The sequence below is a fragment of the Vidua chalybeata genome, assembly GCF_026979565.1.
Source record: "Vidua chalybeata isolate OUT-0048 chromosome W unlocalized genomic scaffold, bVidCha1 merged haplotype SUPER_W_unloc_4, whole genome shotgun sequence".
Classification (NCBI taxonomy): Eukaryota; Metazoa; Chordata; class Aves; order Passeriformes; family Viduidae; genus Vidua; species Vidua chalybeata.
In genome coordinates, this window is record NW_026530339.1 from 1,250,089 (window position 1) to 1,270,990 (window position 20,902).

General features: G+C 35.1%; 1 protein-coding gene across 2 annotated transcripts in view; it reads left to right on the forward strand.

The window, feature by feature from the left end:
* The window catches only part of LOC128782892 (nipped-B-like protein), a 158,050-nt gene that overhangs the window by 124,204 nt on the left and 12,944 nt on the right, over positions 1–20,902 (forward strand). For both annotated transcript variants that reach the window (XM_053933401.1, XM_053933402.1), the window contains exons 21-38: positions 320–458; positions 673–755; positions 1,784–1,916; positions 3,735–3,878; positions 8,045–8,134; positions 8,375–8,589; positions 8,687–8,789; positions 9,551–9,649; positions 9,755–9,901; positions 11,659–11,793; positions 13,202–13,300; positions 14,490–14,543; positions 14,848–14,956; positions 15,515–15,651; positions 16,966–17,106; positions 17,433–17,526; positions 17,637–17,791; positions 18,056–18,146. In XM_053933401.1, the coding sequence (XP_053789376.1) occupies positions 320–458; positions 673–755; positions 1,784–1,916; positions 3,735–3,878; positions 8,045–8,134; positions 8,375–8,589; positions 8,687–8,789; positions 9,551–9,649; positions 9,755–9,901; positions 11,659–11,793; positions 13,202–13,300; positions 14,490–14,543; positions 14,848–14,956; positions 15,515–15,651; positions 16,966–17,106; positions 17,433–17,526; positions 17,637–17,791; positions 18,056–18,146 (2,168 nt within the window). The remainder of the gene's footprint in view (positions 1–319; positions 459–672; positions 756–1,783; positions 1,917–3,734; positions 3,879–8,044; positions 8,135–8,374; positions 8,590–8,686; positions 8,790–9,550; positions 9,650–9,754; positions 9,902–11,658; positions 11,794–13,201; positions 13,301–14,489; positions 14,544–14,847; positions 14,957–15,514; positions 15,652–16,965; positions 17,107–17,432; positions 17,527–17,636; positions 17,792–18,055; positions 18,147–20,902) is intronic.

Consider the following 20,902-nt stretch of genomic DNA (forward strand, 5'->3'; position numbering starts at 1 on the left):
CCTATTAGTAAGTGCCTTTGCATGGATGTGTTTGATTTATTAAATATTTCTGAAGATTTTTCTGCTGCTGAACTTCACAGACACTCTGATGTCCCTTCTGTGAGCTGTTTCAGTTCATCTCTTTGGACTGAGAATACTGCTTACCATTTTAGTTAGACCAAATCTTTCACTGCATAAGAGAGAAGCAAATGACAAGATAAATGTGTATAACACAGATTCCTAGCTTTGATTATTATTTTAGAAAGATGTTATTTAGGACAAAAAAATTCTAGGGTTTTTTTTTTGTTTAGTTTTAGTGCTAATGCTGTCTTATTAACAGATTAAACAGCAGTGACACTGATGGAGAGCCTATGTATATTCAGATGGTAACAGCACTAGTTCTGCAGCTTATTCAGTGTGTGGTACATTTGCCATCAACAGAAAAAGATTCCAATTCAGAGGAGGAATCAAACAAAAAAGTAAGTTGTTTTTTTTTTAAAGAGCCATATTTTTTTTTTTTTTTTTTGCTACAGGAATTACTTTGTAGGTATAATATTTTATGATGGTGCTCTACTAATCAAGCCTTTTAATTTTATGTCAACTCTAATTATTTGATGAATGAGAAATGCTGGTCTGGAAATTATATTTCTGTGCATGCTAAAATATTAGAAAAATACATCTTGTTATTTTTAGGTGGATCAAGATGTGCTTATGACTAACTCATATGAAACAGCCATGAGAACAGCACAAAACTTCCTTTCTATTTTCCTTAAGAAGTAAGTACTGTTGCATTCTTTAGTGTATTGATGAAGCCAACTCCAAATAAAATGTCACACCTTAAGACAAACCAAACCACTTTGCAATCCTAAACAACTACTAATAAAGTTACTTATAACAATATATTTTATAAATCTCTGAGAGAGCTACCTGTCTGGAAAAAAAAATTATGTAACAGACAGTCTGCAGAGTTTAAGAACACATTTAAGAATTTGTCTGATAATTTATATAGGATCCTTTTATCAGGGATCTTTTACTCATTTGAAACATGGAGGAGAAGGCTGAGTAAATATTTAAGTGATGAAACCAGATTATTTCAGTCATCAAAATGACCAAAATATAAAAACCCTAAAATTACTTTCATTTAGATAAAGTTAGGAATGTCAATAGATCAGCAGGAAAAAAAAAACCAACAAACCTGAATAACCAAAGGATTTGTAAGAAGTCCTGAGGTTTTTATTATGTTGATTTCTGTTGTTAAGTCAAAATGCTGTTTATGAGCTATCTAGCCATTTCTCTGCATACTTCTAGTATAATTAAAGTTAGGGATGCCACATATAGGTGAAACACTATCACATATGTTATCTTTTGATTTTTTTAACATTCTGATTTTAACCTTTCTGGAACATAATACTGAGATGCCTTATCACTGTGAGTTAAGTCAGACCAGGTTTAAGGACACAACACCTTCTAAATACCCCACTCTCACTTGAGCTTTGAAATTTTACTTTCTTTGTTTAGCCAAGTTAATGCAGACTTTACCTCAAAACAATAAATAAAAAAACTTAGGAACAAAATTCTACTACCCTGGATTAACTGCTTTACTTGCAGTGCAACTCGGAGTGATAAAATGTTTGAACTATTTGTCTGTAAATGGAAAAAAAAATTCTGCTAATTTTTTGGATTTTTTTTTTAATCGCATAAAACTGTTTTTCTGGCTAAAAATAGGATTAGTTCTCTTTGCATCAGAAGAAAAGCTTAAATGCCTCTTAAATTCACTTGCAAATGTGCATTTTTATTTAAACAGGTGTGGCAGTAAACAAGGAGAAGAAGATTACAGACCACTGTTTGAGAACTTTATTCAAGATCTTCTTTCCACAGTCAATAAACCAGAATGGCCAGCTGCAGAGTTGCTACTTAGCTTATTAGGAAGGCTATTGGTAAGGGATACTTGTTCTTAACTATTATATTAATTTATTTCTTATTACAATGAAACGTATTTATTTCAGCTCAAACTATTGCGGGAGTGCTTTCTGATTGTTGACACATGCATGCAGCATGTAAGGATATTCTTACATGTATCACTATTACGTAATGCATGGAAAATAAAATTTAGGTCAGAAGATCATTGATATGGAACTTAGTAAAGGTCATATGTATACAGTTTCTCATTAATGTCCTCTTCTAATACTCCATGACTTTTTCCACATTAAAAAATGCCATTCTATAGCATCTAATAAGTTCATATATTCATAGAACCGTAGAATATGCTGAGCTGGAAGGGACCCACAAGGATCATTGAGTCCAACTCCTGGTCTTGCACAGGACACCCCAGCAATCCCACCCTGTGCCTGAGAGCATTGTCCAAACACTCCTTGAGCTCTGGCAGCCTTGGTGCTGTGGCCACTTCCCTGGGGAGCCTGTTCAGTGCCTGACCACCCTCTGAGGACAGAACCTTTTCCTGATATCCAACCTAAACCTCCCTGACACAGCTCCAACCATTCCCTCAGGTCCTGTCACTGGTCACCAGAGAAGAGATCAGTGTCTTCCCCTCCACTGCCCCTCACAAGGAAGTTGTAGACCACAGTGAGGTCTAACCTCAGTCTCCTCTTCTCCAGGCTGAAGAGACCAAATGCCCTCAGCCACTCCTTGTACAGCTTCCCCTCTAAACCCTTCACCATCTTCATTACCCTCCTTTGGATGCTATCCAATAGTTTCATTCATATTCATTGGGAATAAAGTCAGACTAATACTTGTAATTATTCATAGAATCATAGAATGGTTTGGGTTGGAAGGGACTTTAAAGCTCATCTCATTCCACATCCCTGCAGTGGACAGGCAGGGACACCTTTCACTAGACCAGGTTGCTCCAAGCCCTGTCCAACCTAGCCTTGAACACTTCCAGGGGCAGCCACAACTTCTCTGGGCAACCTGTGCCAGTGCCTCACCATTCTCACAGCGAAAAATTTCTTCTCAATATCCCATCTAACCCTGCCCTCTGGCAGTGGGAAGCCATTCCCCCTTGTCCTATCACTCCCTGCCCTTGCAAATAGTCCCTCTCCAGCTTTCTTATAGGCCCTCTTCAGGAACTGGAAGGTTCTCTTAGGTTTTATGGACATTCAGGTTCCTCAGGTGGTCATGAGCCTCATCTTCACTTAGAATGGGAGGGACTTTGCTCTCCCAGTCCCATACTTCTCTGGACTATTCCTTTAGCACAGAACCTGAAAACAATTAAGTAGTTTGGTCTTTTATAAGTTTGGTCTTAAAGTGGTACATTTACTTACAGATTGTGACATTTTACAGAATGTGAATATTTTTGTAGTAATTTTTTTTTGAGAGTTGTTCTTCAGTATTAAAATGCAATTAATACAGTACTTTGAGCTTTTTATTTGGAAAATATGTTTGGTCGTGTTCCTGGTAAAATGTAGCTTTCTTTATACTTGTGTGAGTAATGAGGAAGATGTATTATGGTGCTATGCTATTGCAAAGGATATCTGCTTTACTAGATGTCTGGTTTATTTTAGTTTTTTAAAAATATATATATTTATAACAGGCATATTTGTAAAGCAAAAGACTCAATAAAGGAAAAAAACATTATTGTAAAGTAAGGACTGTATCTGTGATGTAATAGTAAATTACATAACTTTAAGCAGCATGGAAATTAGGTGGACTTTTTAATAAGGTCAAACTGTCTTGTAAGAAGAATCTCAGTTGCAGAAATAAATAATTTTTATAACAGCTTATTCTGCTTTTCTTAGGTTCACCAGTTCAGTAACAAATCTACAGAAATGGCATTAAGAGTTGCATCGCTTGACTATCTTGGAACTGTAGCTGCAAGGCTCAGGAAAGATGCAGTCACTAGCAAAATGGATCAAGGTTCTATAGCCAGAATACTCAAACAGGTGTGTGAAAGATCCCATGCCAGTTGGATTGAGATGTATCTATTTAAAAGCCTAAACATTTTAAAGATGTGTGAAAAACTGGCATTATGGGGAATGAGTTTTCATTGTTGTTCAGATTTCTGAATCAAATATACTCAGTTTATAACTATCACATTTGTTAATTCATGTCTTTCTCACACCATCTTCCTAGTGATCATTTTAAATGGTTAATTAAAATGGTGAAACCAATTTTCTGGTGAGGATGTAGATGAAATAATGGAGTGACAGTTGGATTATATCTTAAGAGGCCTTAAAATATATATGTGTGTGTATGCATGTATGTGCATTTGCTATTGCAAAATGGTAATTGAGCTTATGGCACTCATATAGAGACTTTTGAGAGTTAAACTGTTAGGCCTATAAGGTAGGTTTTTATGTGATGGAACTGGTATTGGTTGTGTGTGTAGGGGGAGTTGTTATTTTTGTGGGGGTTTTTACTGGAATTGCATATATCTTTCATTGGAGAATACATATTTGCATTTCTGTTAATGCTCCTTACCAAAATGTTTCCAAATCTGCAAGATTGGCAGCAATTAACAAAGCTGTATGTGCATTTGAGCTCTCTATAGTACATTAAGAAAATCTTGGGCCTTATGGGTATTTTTAAAAATGTGAACTTTTACATTTCTTATGGATGCAATACTTTTCTTTCTGAACTACTAATTGTTCTCAGCATGGTGAGATCTAAAGTTGAGTAATCATATCATGTTGGTTTCCCTGAAAACCTGAAAAGACTCCAGATCTACTATATGTATTTTATGGTGACTGTTACAGACTTATTTTGAAGGTAAAACTCGTGCAATTTACAGGCATTCAGATAAAGAATCAAAATTCATCTACTCCATGAGGCTGATACTTCCCATGACTTTTGTCAATTGGAATATTTTACTATGTATAGTGTCAAATCTTTATGTTCATGGCTTATTATAATTTATACTTCTTTGTGCTAAGGGGGTGTAATTCTCCGTTTGCAGTGATTTTGACAATTGTACATTAGACTTCATAGGGAAATATTTTAGAAGAATCCTTTTCTCTTTCCTTATCTCCACAAGTTATTTAATAATATTGAAAGATATTCTAAAAAGATACATACCTGAGTGGTGACCTGAATTTTTCTATTTGTTTTGAGTTTTTTACAGGATCAGGCAGAAACTAGGCATTGGCATCCGCAGAAAATAAAATAGCTGTGGGCAATTGAGCACTTAAAGCTTTTTTCAGTTACTCAGGAAGCTTAAGATAAATGATGGCATTGTGAAAAGTGTATATTATACAGTACAATCACTCAGGGTAGACTGTGTTGTTTATAAATTATTTGTAACATACGAACAAATAACTACTTGAAAATGTGCATGACACCTAAGCTTCACTTTGTTGCTCAAATGGCAAGAAAATAAGATCCATTGGTAGACATGTTCCGCTTTAGTCATTAGAAATATCTTAAATTATTCTTTTCATTCAGAAATGAACATATATCTCTACAGATTTTTCTTTCCTGCTGAATTGAATACTTCGACTGTTGGATATTTCCTTCTACCCTCTGATATCATTACCAGGATAATCCCCAATGATCAATGAGTGCTTATGACTCTGTCTGTTGTGCTTTGGACTCATGAATTATATAATTAGATTTAAGAGAAAATCTGTTCTGTTTTGACATTTTTTAACAGATTTTTTTCATAGACATCTGTCATAGATTGTCAAGTTGATTGGAACACTTGTGCATGGTTTTCATTAATTTATCTCTTGATATGCTGATCTTCTGGACTTGTACCTTTTTCCACTTGCTGTTGTTTGCAAGCTATATTGTGTGCTACATTTGTGACAAGATTATCAATCTATGCTGTTCATACAGAAGTTGATGGTTAGAAGTTATAGGTTTTATTGCTGAAGAAGAAAAATGTTTTGTAGCTGAAGAAGCTTAAGCCAGAAATGATTCTTCTACTTTTATTATCAGTATTGAATATGATTTGTTGTGGGCTTCACAGTTTCTTTCTGTTTGTTCTGGGTTTTTTACTTTTTAAAATAATTTGGCAGTTAAGGTTCATCAAGCAACTTTCTCAGCCTTTTTATCCACAGAATTTAACATTGGTTGAAGGCCAGACTTTCAAATCACAATTTGCACATGTCATAGGGCGCCAAATATAAATTAATAAACCTGTCGGAACCCAAGGTGTCCCTCAGACACTCTTGGATGTTCTGGGCCCAGGGCAGAAGCCTCTGAGACCCTGGCAGGCGGCCAGGGACCCCTGTGGTCTTGAGCTTGACCCATGGAACAATTTACCAACCTTGCAGGAAGAACAAGAAATCACAAAAGTTTAGATATTATAATAGAAGTAGTCACAAAGTGAAAGGTAGGATTTTTGAGTGCTGTACAGGGGGGTTTTAGGCCTTGTACAGGGGGGTCTGAGTTTTGTACACGGGGGTCAGAGGTTCTAAGATGGAGGGATTTGGGCGTGCCCTGTCCTCCTTCTTTCTTCTTCCTATTCTCCATGTTCTTGGTGGTGTTGGCACTCACAGATTGGTTTAGAGTAGAAAGTCACTGTTCAACATAGGTAGTAGGCATTGGGAAAAAACTATAAACACCTAATACGTAATGTGTGATATAAAAGATGGCACCAGCCCCTCGGGGAGGAGAGACGGGGACAGCCAGAGACGAGGACAGCCGGAGACGGGGACAGCCAGAGATGGGGACAGCCAGAGACGGACAGACAGAGTCAGGGACAATGTCAGGGAGTCTGTGTGCCTTGAGATAATATGCAATAAACTGCCTTGAGACCGGACGACTGAAGACTACTGAGTCTTTCTTTGAAGGCACGGGTTGGAGGAGAGACTTTACCACCATCCGGAGTCACCCAAATCCGGGGAAGACTCCGCCAAACCTACATTAGCATTATGTCTACTGTAGACGTGTTTTGAATTCTTGAACTCATTAATTTGAGGGGAAAAAAAACCCCTTTTTTTCTGCTGTAGCATCAGCGATTGCAAGGACCTGCCCATTTCAGTATAATACTAAGGAAAAAAGAGTGGTTTATGGGTTTGGGTTTATGCTGTCTTGTAGGTGTTGAGAAAGTTAATTTCTGATTCATTAACAAGTTAATTGATACTGATTTGATCTCTAACCTCTATATGGGGAAAAGTACATTGTCTGATGGTCATATACAAAATCATTGTTCAATTTACATAGGCTAGAATTATTTAAGAGATCAGGATATACATATTTCCTATAAAATAGCCTCTTGTAAAAATATTCTGGTTTTAACATTCATACATTTTAGATATTTACAAATCTGATGCATAGTTCTCAGAATAATATTTCATATGTAATCCTTTTTGTGCATCTTAAAAGTGCTTCACAGGAAAATTAATATTGTCCTATTCTGTAGATAGACTTTATGCACTAAGTGGAATTTTTATAAAATGTATGTTTGTTCTCAAGGTTTTTGACCTGATAGAAACTTAATTGAGTCTCAGAGAGTATGATTCTTTAGTGCTAGAGTTCAGGGGTGTTTGGGAATAACCTCTGTAAGTTCTTTGCTAAATGAATTGAGCATACTTGCTGCACTTTCTCTGTATCGATGCTTTAAACCTGAAAACAGTTATACCGAATATTTTGCAGAGGGATAAGTTATTTTTATTTCTTTGACACTTCCCATATGTTTTTACTGTTGTCTGTGTTTCATATTTATGTTCATTTGACTTTTTTGCCTTTTATCCCTTGTTCACCTATAAAGTAATTGTTTCAGTGTTTAATATTGTTGAGAGAGCTAATGATGTCTTTTATAGGTTAAAACTTTTTTCAGTCTACTATGTGTGATTTCAGCCCTTTGTTTTTCCTTGGGAACAGAGGATCTTCACCCAAGATCATAGAATGAACATTAATCAAATCAGTCAGTCTGTTTTAAAACATGTCTTATTCTGCTGCTAATATTTTTTTGACTTTGGAGCTACAGTCTAATTTGGTTTAGTCTCTATAAAGTTTAGAAGTAATTGATTAAAAAATTATTAGTTGTATTTATAATTGCAGAACATTAACTTCAGTGTATTTTATATGTGGACATACAGATTTTCAGATGATAATCACCACTGTGCAATATTCTATTTTAAAACTATCTTTCTATTTCCGATAGGTTTCAGGAGGAGAAGATGAAATTCAACAGCTGCAAAAGGCTTTGCTAGATTATCTAGATGAGAACACAGAAACTGATGCATCCTTAGTGGTAAATTTCAGCTTTCTGATGTCAAATTTATATAAAAATCATTTTAGTAACATGTACTGAATAAAACTATTTTTGGTCATGCATATTAGAGATTCAATTAAATTGTCACCCTAATGTATAATGTTGGTTGTGTTTTCTGAAATATGATTGATGCATTAAACTCAATCTCATATATCCATTAATTTCACTCTTCTACATCTGTTGTTTTTGTTTTTTGTGTATCCTGCTGTATTTCTCCAGTTTTCTCGGAAGTTTTATATAGCTCAGTGGTTCCGTGATACAACTATGGAGACAGAGAAAGCAATTAAATCTCAGAAGGATGAGGATTCATCTGAAGGAACTCATCATGCAAAAGATGTTGAGACCACGGGGCAGATCATGCATAGAGCGGAAAGCCGCAAAACATTTCTTCGCAGCATCATTAAAACTGCTCCATCTCAGTTCAGTACATTAAAGTACGTTTGAGCACCGGTGCTTTATTAAACATGCATTTGACATTTTTAATAGTTTTTGATGAAACATGTCCTAATTAAAACTTTGAATTTGTTGCAGGATGAATTCTGATACTGTGGACTATGAAGATGCATGTTTGATTGTTCGCTACTTGGCCTCTATGAGGCCATTTGCCCAGAGCTTCGATATTTATTTGACACAGGTAAACTGTGCTGAAAGTCTTAGTACAGTGAAATGCAGTTGGTTTCTGATTCCAAACACTTTTGTGGTAGTGTGCCATATCTGTTCATTGTTGAGCATGGGTATTTAACAGGCCACGATAACACCATGTGCTTTCTGTATTAATGACATAAGTGCTTATGTTTCTTTTTCTTGCATACATTTTATATGTCATATTGTACGTGCATTATTTTATTTGTTAATGGATGTAGATGGCAAAATCAATATCTTAGATGTACACAGTAAAAAAATAATTGCAAAATGTTGAAATCTCTTACAATTTCTGCCAAATGCATGCTCATCTGGTGATATTAACTCATTAAATTGATCTTAATTTGAAAATACAAGCCAGCTTAGCTACTTGCTTGCCATGCATGTTACTGTCACTTTGGAAGCTGTTGTTTAACCAGTGTGTTTTCTTTCCTTTTTCTGGGAGAAGAGCACTAACGTGTTGTCATGGCAGCATGTTTGGACTCCAGTACTGGTTTGGTTTAGCTTAGTTTAGGTTCTGTTGCTTATAGTGATCTGCATACACAACCATTCTTAAAATGATAGTGCCCAAATCCACCTCTTCCATTGAAAGAACTATGAAAAGCCACAAGTGAATGGCAAAAGTAGAGTTTAAAATTAAGGGACTTCTTATTTTAGTTACTTCATTTGCATGTTATTCTGCTGCATTGTTGCCTGTTAAACAATTTGCTACCTTCCCAAAGCAAATGAATCTTTGTTTTTGTTCTTTTCTAGATTCTGCGTGTACTTGGTGAAAATGCAATTGCTGTTCGAACAAAAGCCATGAAGTGTCTGTCTGAGGTTGTTGCTGTAGACCCCAGTATTCTAGCCAGGGTAAAAAAATCTGAAATATCCATCACGTATATGCATTCTTCTGTCACACTTAAAAGAAATCTTTAATTCTTATTTTGGATTTGTGTTTTATTTGTTTCTTTTTAGCTGGATATGCAACGAGGAGTTCATGGGCGGCTAATGGATAACTCCACTAGTGTAAGAGAAGCAGCAGTGGAGCTTCTTGGCCGATTTGTGCTCTGTCGTCCTCAGCTTGCTGAGCAGTATTATGATATGCTGATTGAAAGAATATTGGTATGGTGGCTTATGTATGATGTGCCATTGGAAAACTTATTTTCAACTGAGTTTAGATGTTTAATAATATGGAATGATGATTCCAAGAGTATGTTATATATATGTTATTATTTTAATGGGGAGCATCATGCTTTTAAGACCAACCTTCTAAAATGCATTGCTTGTCAGTGAGGCTTTGTTACACTGTTGTGATTTCACCCCAGCCAGCAGCCAAGCCCCACGCAGTCGCTCACTAATACCCCCACCATCAGGACTGGGGAGAAAATCAGAAGAGTAAAAGCCAGAAAACTCCTGGTTTGAAAGAAAGTCAATTTAACAAGAAAAGCAAAAGCCACGCACACAAGCAAAGCAAAACAAGAAATTCATTGAGCCCTTCCCAAGGGCAGGCAGGTGTTCAGCCACCTCCAGGAGAGCAGGGCCCCATCCTGTGTGTTGTGGAACGGTGACTTGGGAAGATGAACACCATCATTCCAAATGTCCCCCCCTTCCTCCTTCTTCCCCCCACTTTACATACTGAGCATAATGCCATATGGTCTGGAATATTCCTTGGGTCAGTTGGGGTCACTTGTCCAGGCTGTGTCCCCTCCCAACTTCCCATTCATCCCCAGCTCCCTCCCCAGCGTACAAAGAGCAGAAAAGGCCTTGGCTCTGTGCAAGCTCAGCAATAACAAAAACATCTCTGTATTATCAACTCTGTGTTCAACACAAACCCCAACACAGCCCAATGCCAGCCTCTGGGAAGGAAATTAACTCTACCCCAGCCAGAACCAGCATATACATCAATAAGTAAATATACATAGAAAGTTGTACTGCAACAGAACCAGAATTATATTCCTTTTTGTTCCTTTATTGAGGCACAGATTAGATGAAATGAGGAATTTTGCCACATCTCTGAAGTCTCAGATATGGGTTATTGAGGGCAGTTCAGTAGTGTGGGTGATGAAAAGAGTCTGTAACATAGTAATTTAAAGTTGCCATTTGTAATCCAAAAGAAAATAAAAGATAAAACTACTTTGTTTTTTTATGCTATGTTTTAGTGCTTTAAAAGGCTTTTTATTAGAGTTTTTGTATAAAAAGTGGGTTTTGCCTGAATGATCAGATAAAATACAGTGTTAATTTAAGATAACACTAGCTTTTAGCATTCATGTTAGGTTTTTAGTCAAATACTACTCATTTGCTAGCGTTACATGATAAAACATGTTTGTAATGTGTTTTGGAAATGTCCATATGAGCATGCATAAAGGCGCTCATCCTGGCATTTAGATTAAACATATTTTGAATTAAGTAATATGAAATGAAGCTACTCATCCTTCTCCTTAGATGATGCCTAGGAAAATGGAAAATATTTGCTGCACATATCATCCATAAGCTTTATTCAAAGGCTTTTGAAGTATTACAGTCCAGACTTACAAAGTGTCTTGGGTGTTCATAAACAGTAGCTAAAGCATCAGCGCATCTAGCTTGTAAGATCTTGAATTAAGAAATGGCATTATACATTTGCAACATCATGAGTTCCTAATTGGGATTATATAAATGGAGGAAGTGTTTCAATGTTTTGAGGACTCAGCCCAAACCTTTAGGATTGTTGCAAATAAAATTATGCTGACCTTTCATATAAATATACTCCAGAATATTTTACCTGCATTTTCTGAATGCATTTTTCAGGTCAGATTATGTGATCTTCAAATATAATTTATATAATACATTAATAATATGTCTGATTTCTTTTCAAGAGCATAACGTTTTTCTCCTCACAGGATACTGGTATCAGTGTCAGAAAAAGAGTCATAAAGATACTTAGGGATATCTGCATTGAACAACCAACATTTCCCAAAATTACTGAGATGTGTGTAAAAATGATTCGGAGAGTCAATGATGAAGAAGGCATTAAGGTAGAATGAAACATATCCTTCAGGATTTAAATTATCATAATTGGTTTCTATATTTTGATGCAAAAACAATCAAAAGAGTATTTCATTGCTCCTTTGTAATTTTTATTATTTTTATTTATTTTTAATTTTTAAGAGCAAATAGCTTTCTACATTGCTGTCTGACTTGGTTTTCTTTCTTCTATTTTCTTCAAGTTCTTGCTGACACTCAAAGGATTTTTAAAAGTTGTTATCTAGAGTTTTGGGGTTTTTTCTCTTTGCAAGTATTGTCTCTGATACTTTTCTAACAAGTAAAATTAGTATATAAAATTCCTTTCTGAAAACAAAATAAACTTTAAGTCAAAATTAAGTACTTGATGTTATTATATGCCAGATTTATAAGTTCTGCATATAAAAAATATAAAGTATTAATCTGTGAAACTTTTGCATTAATTCTGTATGTTTAATGAATCAGTTATTCCCCTAAAATGTTACTTATGTCATCATATTATCTTTGTGTGATGTATATGCAGAAGGGTAAAAACCTAAGATTATGTGTTGAATCATAAACCTGACACTGATGTTTTTTGTTTGATTTGGCAAAAATAATTTTTAAATTGTTGGGTAATTAAGAATACACCTGTAATAATTTTGTATCACACTTTCAGTGGGATTTGAAGTCTGGAACTTTAAAGCTGCAACATATAATTTTACCACTTGAGATATGTTAATGCCAAGTGGCTTTCAGGGCAGACTGTTAATCAGGAAGTACATGAACAGCTGGATCTAAGATGCTGCTAGGAAAGGAGGATGACCTTTCCCTTGCCTTTCCAACAACCTCATAAAGATGAGGCAGTATCTGCAATGGGTTTTTTAAGTCTCCATGGATGAGGAATGCTTCCTACAAGCATATGCTTTATAAGTAATTTGGGAATAGTTCACTTTCATTCTATTCCATCTTTTCCTCTATACAAAAACATTGTCAGGGATCCAACTTCCTATGTTTGGGTAGAGAGACTTGACTTCTCTCTCTTCTTTGCCTTGTCACAGCTGTTCTGAAAATGCCAAAGTAATCTACAATTGCTGCTAATTCTGCTCTAGAAATTGTAGTCTTGTGTTCAGTTGTCAGTTTCTCAGGGGTACTATGCTTTCCTGAGGAATGCAGATTAGCGCAGGAAAATGGTAACTCTATTTCCTGTAGCATCACTTTCCCAGTGATCATTTTAGTGAAGCTTGCTTAGAGACCAGTATAACTGCTGTAATAGTAATCTGGATCTATCTCAGATAACATTCTCTACAACAGTATCACATAGGTTGAATAATTCCTTACGGACACATATTGTAAAAAAATTTATTGTACGGATGTATTAGTAATAATACCTATGTGAAAAGATAAAAATATTTATTTATGCTAATTTTTTTTTTCCTTCAGAAATTAGTAAATGAGACATTCCAGAAACTTTGGTTCACTCCAACTCTACATCATGACAAAGAAGCAATGACTAGGAAAATACTAAACATCACTGATGTGGTATGTTAAACAAATTTTAATTAAGTTGCATGTAAAAATTCATTATGTTTTTATTATCTTTGGAATATTGTCTGTAGTATTTTAGAAATATACAAGTAATTTAATTATCAGATTAATTTTTATATGTCTCCTGACATTGAATACATGCTAGAATTATTAATCTGATGGAACAGGCTATAAGAAACTTTAAATGCTCACTAATCTGCTGGCGGTGATAACTGAGACCACATTATATTCAGGTTGTGGAAAATACTTGTTCAGTTAAACCACCACAAGTTTCTGTTATATTTAACATTTTCCAGGAAATGCTAGTAGCAGCATATAATTAACCCTAACTAAGAAGTAGTCTCTTAAAAGAAAAATTTACGCACTTGATAACATTTATTTTGAAAAGTTATCAAGCTGTTTCAACAAATGCAAGGTCATGTTCTCACCCAAGGTAAACCAGTATCTGCATAATGTTATCTACTTTTTAGGAGCAGCAAATTAAATTGCATGTCTCAAAAATCTGTTTCAAATAAAATGCTTTTGCATTTGTAGTGAAAATGTATTGATAAAGCCACTTTACTGAAAAGGTATTTTAATATCAATTATATCAAGATGTAAATATCAAATAAAAGTACTCTCCTCATGACTTAAAGATATGAGTTAAAACTGCTTTTTAATATTTTTACTAAATTGTAGTGTATTGTGCATTTTTCCAGAATGACCAGTCACTTTATTTGACTTCAGTTTAATTCTCAGTTCTCCTGCCAATTCTTTCTTGGAGCATCTCTGAGCTGTTCCTGACGCATGATACCAGTGAAGGCTTAGTTTGTTTATATAAAAATATGCTCATGCATATATATATATATATATATGTTCATTTTTAATATGTCAGACTTGTATTTGTGCTTTAATCTGTACAAAATGTTCTATGAACCAAAAATGTGGTTGTCATTAGAGGTAGCAATCTCCGGGAAAATGTATAGGCCTTGTATTATATGAGATACAAATTCTGAGACCATTTAAATGGTGAGAACTCTTTTTCAAATGCAGGAAAAAGTTTCTGGTCTCCAAAGATATCGTACCAAATATTTATGAAAATATATCTGAGCATGTTTACTGATCTTTTAAGATGGCATCTATATTGAAGTAATTTTTCTTCAGATGCCTTTATTAACCAGTTTATTCTCAAAACTACTTTTAGGTTGCAGCTTGTAGAGATACTGGCTATGATTGGTTTGAACAGCTTCTTCAAAATGTAAGTAATGAATTTTGAATGTATGGCACAATCATTGTAAGAATTTTAAAAATTCTTTTGGTACTAAAACATATTGGAGGGAGACTGCAAGACCAGTCCTTTACAGTAAACAAATTCAATCCATGCCCTTTAAACATCTGACCTTTCTTTAATTCTCCACTGGTGTAACTTTTATGGAGAAGTTAAATATTTTTGTAGTGCAAAATCCTTGTGTATCTGTAGTAATTTTTATAAAACCAGTACATATCCAATGTAAATGAATGCACCCTGAATACTAAATAATTTTCTGTTTAATCTGCTAAAGCTGTTGAAGTCAGAAGAGGATGCCTCATATAAACCTGTGAAGAAAGCCTGTACTCAACTTGTTGACAATTTGGTTGAGCACATTCTTAAATATGAGGAATCCTTGTCAGGTAATAGTGTTTACAACCCAGTAGCTTCTTTGAATTTTATGATACTGTAACAGTGGTGGTTCAAATGACTATTGTGTAAAGTGACTGTTACAGAATTCCTGTTACAAAACTGATGGTAATGAGTTATTGCATTTATTTTGATTGTGAACCTTTGAGCACTGTGTAATAATAAAGCTTTCCTAATTTTCTCTAGCTAATCACAACAACAGAGCTAATTTTAAAATAACTTTTTCAGACTTCTAGATCACTAAAAACAAAACAAATATGTCAAGCTTTATTTGTATTAATACATTCTACAGTTGTAATAGGAATCATTGGCTAGGCCAGTGTTCTGTGTACAGTAATTAGGTTAAAAACTAGTGATATTTTTGAAGCATCTTTGCTTATTTTACATATGTTGTGATCACATACAAATGTTAGCACATTATGTTCTCATCTCTAATCTAATAATAATATTCTGTATTGATCTTGAAAGATATGAGATATTCATATGATGTTTTTGCTATATGTTTTTCATTGCTCAAACATTACGTTTTGTATTTTCTAATTTTTTTGCAGATTCTGACAACAAAGGTGTGAATTCTGGTCGCTTGGTTGCTTGCATAACCACTTTGTTCTTATTCAGCAAAATCAGGCCCCAGCTAATGGTCAAACATGCCATGACCATGCAGCCATACCTGACCACTAAATGTAGTGTAAGTAGAGAAAATTAGAAAATCAGTCTTTTCTTTCTCCCAGATAATTAAGCATGGAAATTAATGGCTGTCTTGTATGCTTGATGAAATTGAAGGTAGGAAAAGAGAAATAAAAATTATGTTTCTATGATTCATGATCATATCTTCTAAAGATATTAGGTCCTTTGATGATCTCTATAGCTTCCAAGATGCTGTTCCTCACCCTTTGCCTTCACATTTTACACTCAAATGAAACTGAAACCTGTACTTCTTTCTCTTAAAGACTAAAACACAGTTTTCCACCTGTTATGAAATAAGTTCTTAAAATTGTTTTATTTTATAGTCACAGTCTTAAAAGTCTTAAGATTTAATAAATGAATCTTAAGACTAAAGTATGGTTCCATAAGATAGAGTGATTTAATATATAGCATAAATATTAGAAGGAAAATGTCCTGCTCTATCCTCTTCAGCAGTTCACCTCTCTCTACCCTAGCTCTGGTGTTTTTGTATTTCTCTGTAAGACAATTTAGCTCACAGAAATGATAGAGAGCTACAGTGCTGAATCCCCCCAGTCCAGGAAATTGGCCCCCTCCTCTGAAACATTGCATTGCTTTCTTCTATTTTGATTAGCACAGTTGACTCAGTGAAAGTTGTGATGAACCCCTCATCTGGCAGGAGCAGAGCAGGATCATGCAGCCATGGCTCAAGAAGGAGCTTGACTGAGTGGGGTGCAGCAATCCATTACATTAGGTCAGCTGCCCAGGGAAGAGCAGGCCTGAGAATGCTTGTTATCAGCTTAGCTTGCAGGTATAGACTAGAATTTTACAGTTTCAGCCCTAGAGCATTCCCTAGGCATATCTACAACAGACGTAGAGCTGCTTCTGATCAAACAGTATAGGAAAAGGTTCTCTGATTATTTACTTGCTGCCAATACCTGTTGCCAGGTGTTGTGCATTCTCTACTCTGTGTGTGTCAGGAAGAGTTCCTCAATTTGTTTTAGGACTCCAAAAAATTTTCATGACCAAAAGTTTTCGGGTCTGTCACAGCCTTGATGACAGGTGAATTCTGCTTCTACTGATTTTTTTTTTTTTTACAAAAGTTCTGTAGAAAACAAGAACTTGCTTTCAAAATAGTATGTAACTTAAAAGCAGATGTAAACTATATATTATTTAAAATCTTTACCAAATAACTTGCATAAGATACATAATTGTATCATACTATTATGTAATTGTATTATATTAATATGTATTATATATGTATTGCATAATACATATTAATAATACTTAGAGGTAACACAGCCAGAAATATTAAATGCTATAAATGCTGTTGTTTCAGACCCAGAATGATTTCATGGTGATCTGCAATGTTGCAAAAATCTTAGAACTTGTAGTGCCACTAATGGAACACCCAAGTGAGACGTTTCTTGCCACTATTGAGGAAGACCTTATGAAACTCATCATCAAATATGGCATGACAGTAAGCTTTTAATTGCTACTATTCGGTTAATTCCATTTCACATTGTGAAATAGATAGTTTTGTTTTAAAGAAAGTCTGTCTTCATTATGAAGATAACTTTTGAGCCATGAAAAATCAATGTTCTTGGTTTACTTGTGTTTGTATGTGTTGTTGCTATATTTTAACAATTATAAGTTTGGGCATGTTTTCAGAGCAGTCTAGGAGATGGACATTGCATCTGTTAGATAGTTACTTTTAGTTCTACGTACCTTTTCCCTGCATAACATCACAAAAGTCTCAGGTTTAAATTCTAAATATATAATTCATTTGTTCTTTTTTGCACCTAGGTTGTTCAGCATTGTGTGAGCTGTCTTGGGGCTGTTGTGAACAAGGTCACTCAGAACTATAAATTTGTGTGGGCCTGTTTTAATAGATACTATGGTAAGTAAAATCACAAGATGTAGATGTCACTCTTCAGTTTCACCTACAAGTCTTATTTTAGGGGTACACCATGATTAAATACTGTGATCAAAACTTTTATCTTACTGTAGGTGCGCTTTCAAAATTAAAAAGTCAACACCAAGAAGACCCCAACAGTACAATACTTACTGCCAATAAACCAGCACTCCTTAGATCACTTTTCACTGTTGGAGCACTGTGTCGACATTTTGATTTTGATCAAGAAGATTTTAAGGGCAACAGTAAGGTAAAATAACTTGTATTTATTCTCCATGCCTTGTGTCTATTGAATGCTCCACTTCAATTTGAGAACACAGTATTCCTAGGCCCTCAAAGCTATGCATTTCTTCATAATACATATGGTATCATTTTTGGGTTGTAAATACATGGTTTTGCAAAGACAATGCAGTAAGATTGTGCTTCTCCATTTTGATATATATGCTTTTTATAAGAGATTAAAAATACCTGTTTCATCTTCAAATAGCTATTATTTGTGTTTTAATTTCCTCAGGTTAACATTAAGGATAAAGTACTCGAACTGCTGATGTATTTTACAAAGCATTCAGATGAAGAAGTACAGACAAAAGCCATTATTGGCCTTGGTAAGAAATATTAATAGTTTTTATTATTCTGCTGTTGTAGAAATCCATGCATTTATTTGTGTAGTGACAGGGAAGTTTGTTTAAAATCAAAGTTCACCACATGTTTTATTTGAGACCTGGCTATAGGAATGTAGTGAAAGGGATACTTGGAAGTTGCATACTTCTGCAGCAGAGTGGATGCTTTTGACAGTGAATACCTTTTTGATGTATGACCGAGTCTTAAAAAGCATCAAGTTTCCAAAGTAAATGGAGATGGGTTTTTTTTTCCCATATGCAAATATGTTGTAACTCCAAATATTGTTTTTCAGTCCTCAAGGTATGGTTAAAGAATAACTAGAAAAAATGATGGAAAAACTTTGAGAATTTTAAGTGCAGGGGCAGAAATTCCACAGAAATTGAGGAAGCTCTGGCAGTTTATACCAACTGAGAGATGCTCTGTGAAATTTCATGACGCATTGAGATGATGCCATAGTCTAAATATTGTGGCTTATTTTGGGTCTTTGGCAGTATTTCAATTTTAAATAGATTCTTTGTCTGAAGGCATTAGTATAGTATCTCAGTGACTTACAGTAATGCATGAACTGACATTGAGTGGTGTGTATCATGTTCATCCTCTGCTCAAGGACCAAAACTGTACATGTAAGAGCATCTTGTTTGGACAGGTAGGCCTTGGTTTCTGGAAGAGTTCAGTTCATGGTTATGGCTTAGTCTAAAGAAAGTTGTCTCCTATGTGTGTGAGCTTGCATTGTATGGTTTAACTGTTAATTTTCCTCCTTATGCCGCTGTTTAGGTGACTTTTTAGATAGCCTGGTACAGTTCAGGCTAGGGAGGACTGAGGATAAGGACTGAGACTGAATCTTGATTTGATATTCTGTGAGGAAACCATTGCCGACAGCTGAGTGGGATTAATGGCTTTAGAGTTGCCTCTGTTGCAGGAACAGTGCTATGGTGCTAACAACTAGCTGGAGGTTTTTCTAGGCATTGTATCAAGATGCACAACACTTACTGTAGTCCATTCTAATTTAATTGTTCTATACAAAATATTGCACATGGGATAGGGGCTGCCTTCCTAACCATAGACATGATTGCTTTACTCATGGAGGCTGAGTGTTGTATTCATCAGAAATGTTCCTGAATTACAGACTGAACTGTGACCAGTTTGGGGAAGAGGAGAAAACAGAAGTGACTATCAGTAGGCATTCTTCAGATTTTTTAATTCTTTTTTCTCTGCCTGTAAACATGTCAGTCTTTATCTTAATTAAACCTCAGGCAACTGTTTTCAGTGGTATATTAGTCTCATCTAAGTACTGGTTCCACTTTGAAGGTAGCTGCTTGGGTTTACAGAGATGTAGTAGGCAGTGCAAAGCTCTGTTTTACAGGCTGGTAATACTGAATCAAGTTGTCAAATGCATTCAACATTTATGTGCAGCAATAAGGTGAAAATTACTAACAAGCTAATTCAAAATTTATACACACTGAAGGCATCAGATGAAGAGTGTGTACTTTCCTTTTGGTAATTATTAGTGTGTCCTTACAGTAAGGACACTCAACAGTTTTAACCTTTGCTTTGGGATGTGTCACTGCTGTTGAGAGATTGAGTTTAACCATAAAGCGTTATGGTTATGCTTCTCTTCCAGATGTGTACTTGCAAGGCAGATTGAGGATAAAAAATTTTGTTAGTAGCTAACAGGTAATGTCTTACTCAGCCAAGTTCAGTGCTTAACCTTAACAGAGTGAAAACAAAGGTATGAAGAGAAGTTGTGTGAGAGCAGCCCCAAGATGTGAAGTCAGTCCTTAAATGAACACAGCAGTTGCCTTTTTTCCATCCCCTATGACAAATTCTTATGCCAAGTAAAATTTCTTCCCTGCTTACAGGGGATGGAAAAATAATAATTTCCCTAAGAGTACTGGTGGTTTTAGATTCTTTTAAATAAGTGAATGAAAGAAAGAGAGTTATGGATTGTTACACATACATGCAAGTGCTTTCCATTTTCAAAATTAAACTTAAGAAATTGATTGGACTTTCTCAGAGGTGGTCAAGTTATAAACATCAAAATACACCTGTATAGAGTGGACAATTATACTACGTACTTCAAAGAGGAGCATCATTCGTTTTGCTTTCACCTCTTTCCCCTCCATCTCCCCTGCCTTCTTTCCTTTTCCTGTTTTGAAATTGAAATGAGATCTTAAATGCACTTAGGTCTTGCCCTAGACTTAGCCTTTACCTACACTGTCTTTTCTGTGTGCACAGAGCCAGTTTTAAAAACCTGACTCAGTCTTCCCTTTGTTACACCCACTTTTATACATTGCTTTCACATAATTTTATTTGCTTTCATTTTCCCCCCATTCTTCTTTTATGTTTATCTTTATGTTTTCTGTGTGTTCATTCAGAATCTTAGTTTCCTATGGTCATGAAAAATACACTTAATATTTGCTTTTCTCACAGTCTTAAAAAAATTAATCAAGTAGTTAAATATAGTTTAAATTGGGAAGTTATGTTCCCATTACCGTTTTTTATGATACTCTATAAGAGTCTGTTGGCAGCACTCCTAAATCTACATATGTGATCTAAAATTATATATGCTGTTACATATTTAGATCAAACTTTTTATGAAATAAAGACTTCCCTGACTAAGAATAACCAGTTCTTTGTCAAGGGTAAGGCTGCAGCTAAAAGCAGTTCTATAGTGTGTATCTTCTAACAGATGTAGTCTTGGGAATGCTTCAGGTAATTTTCAAGACAAGACCTTTATGAA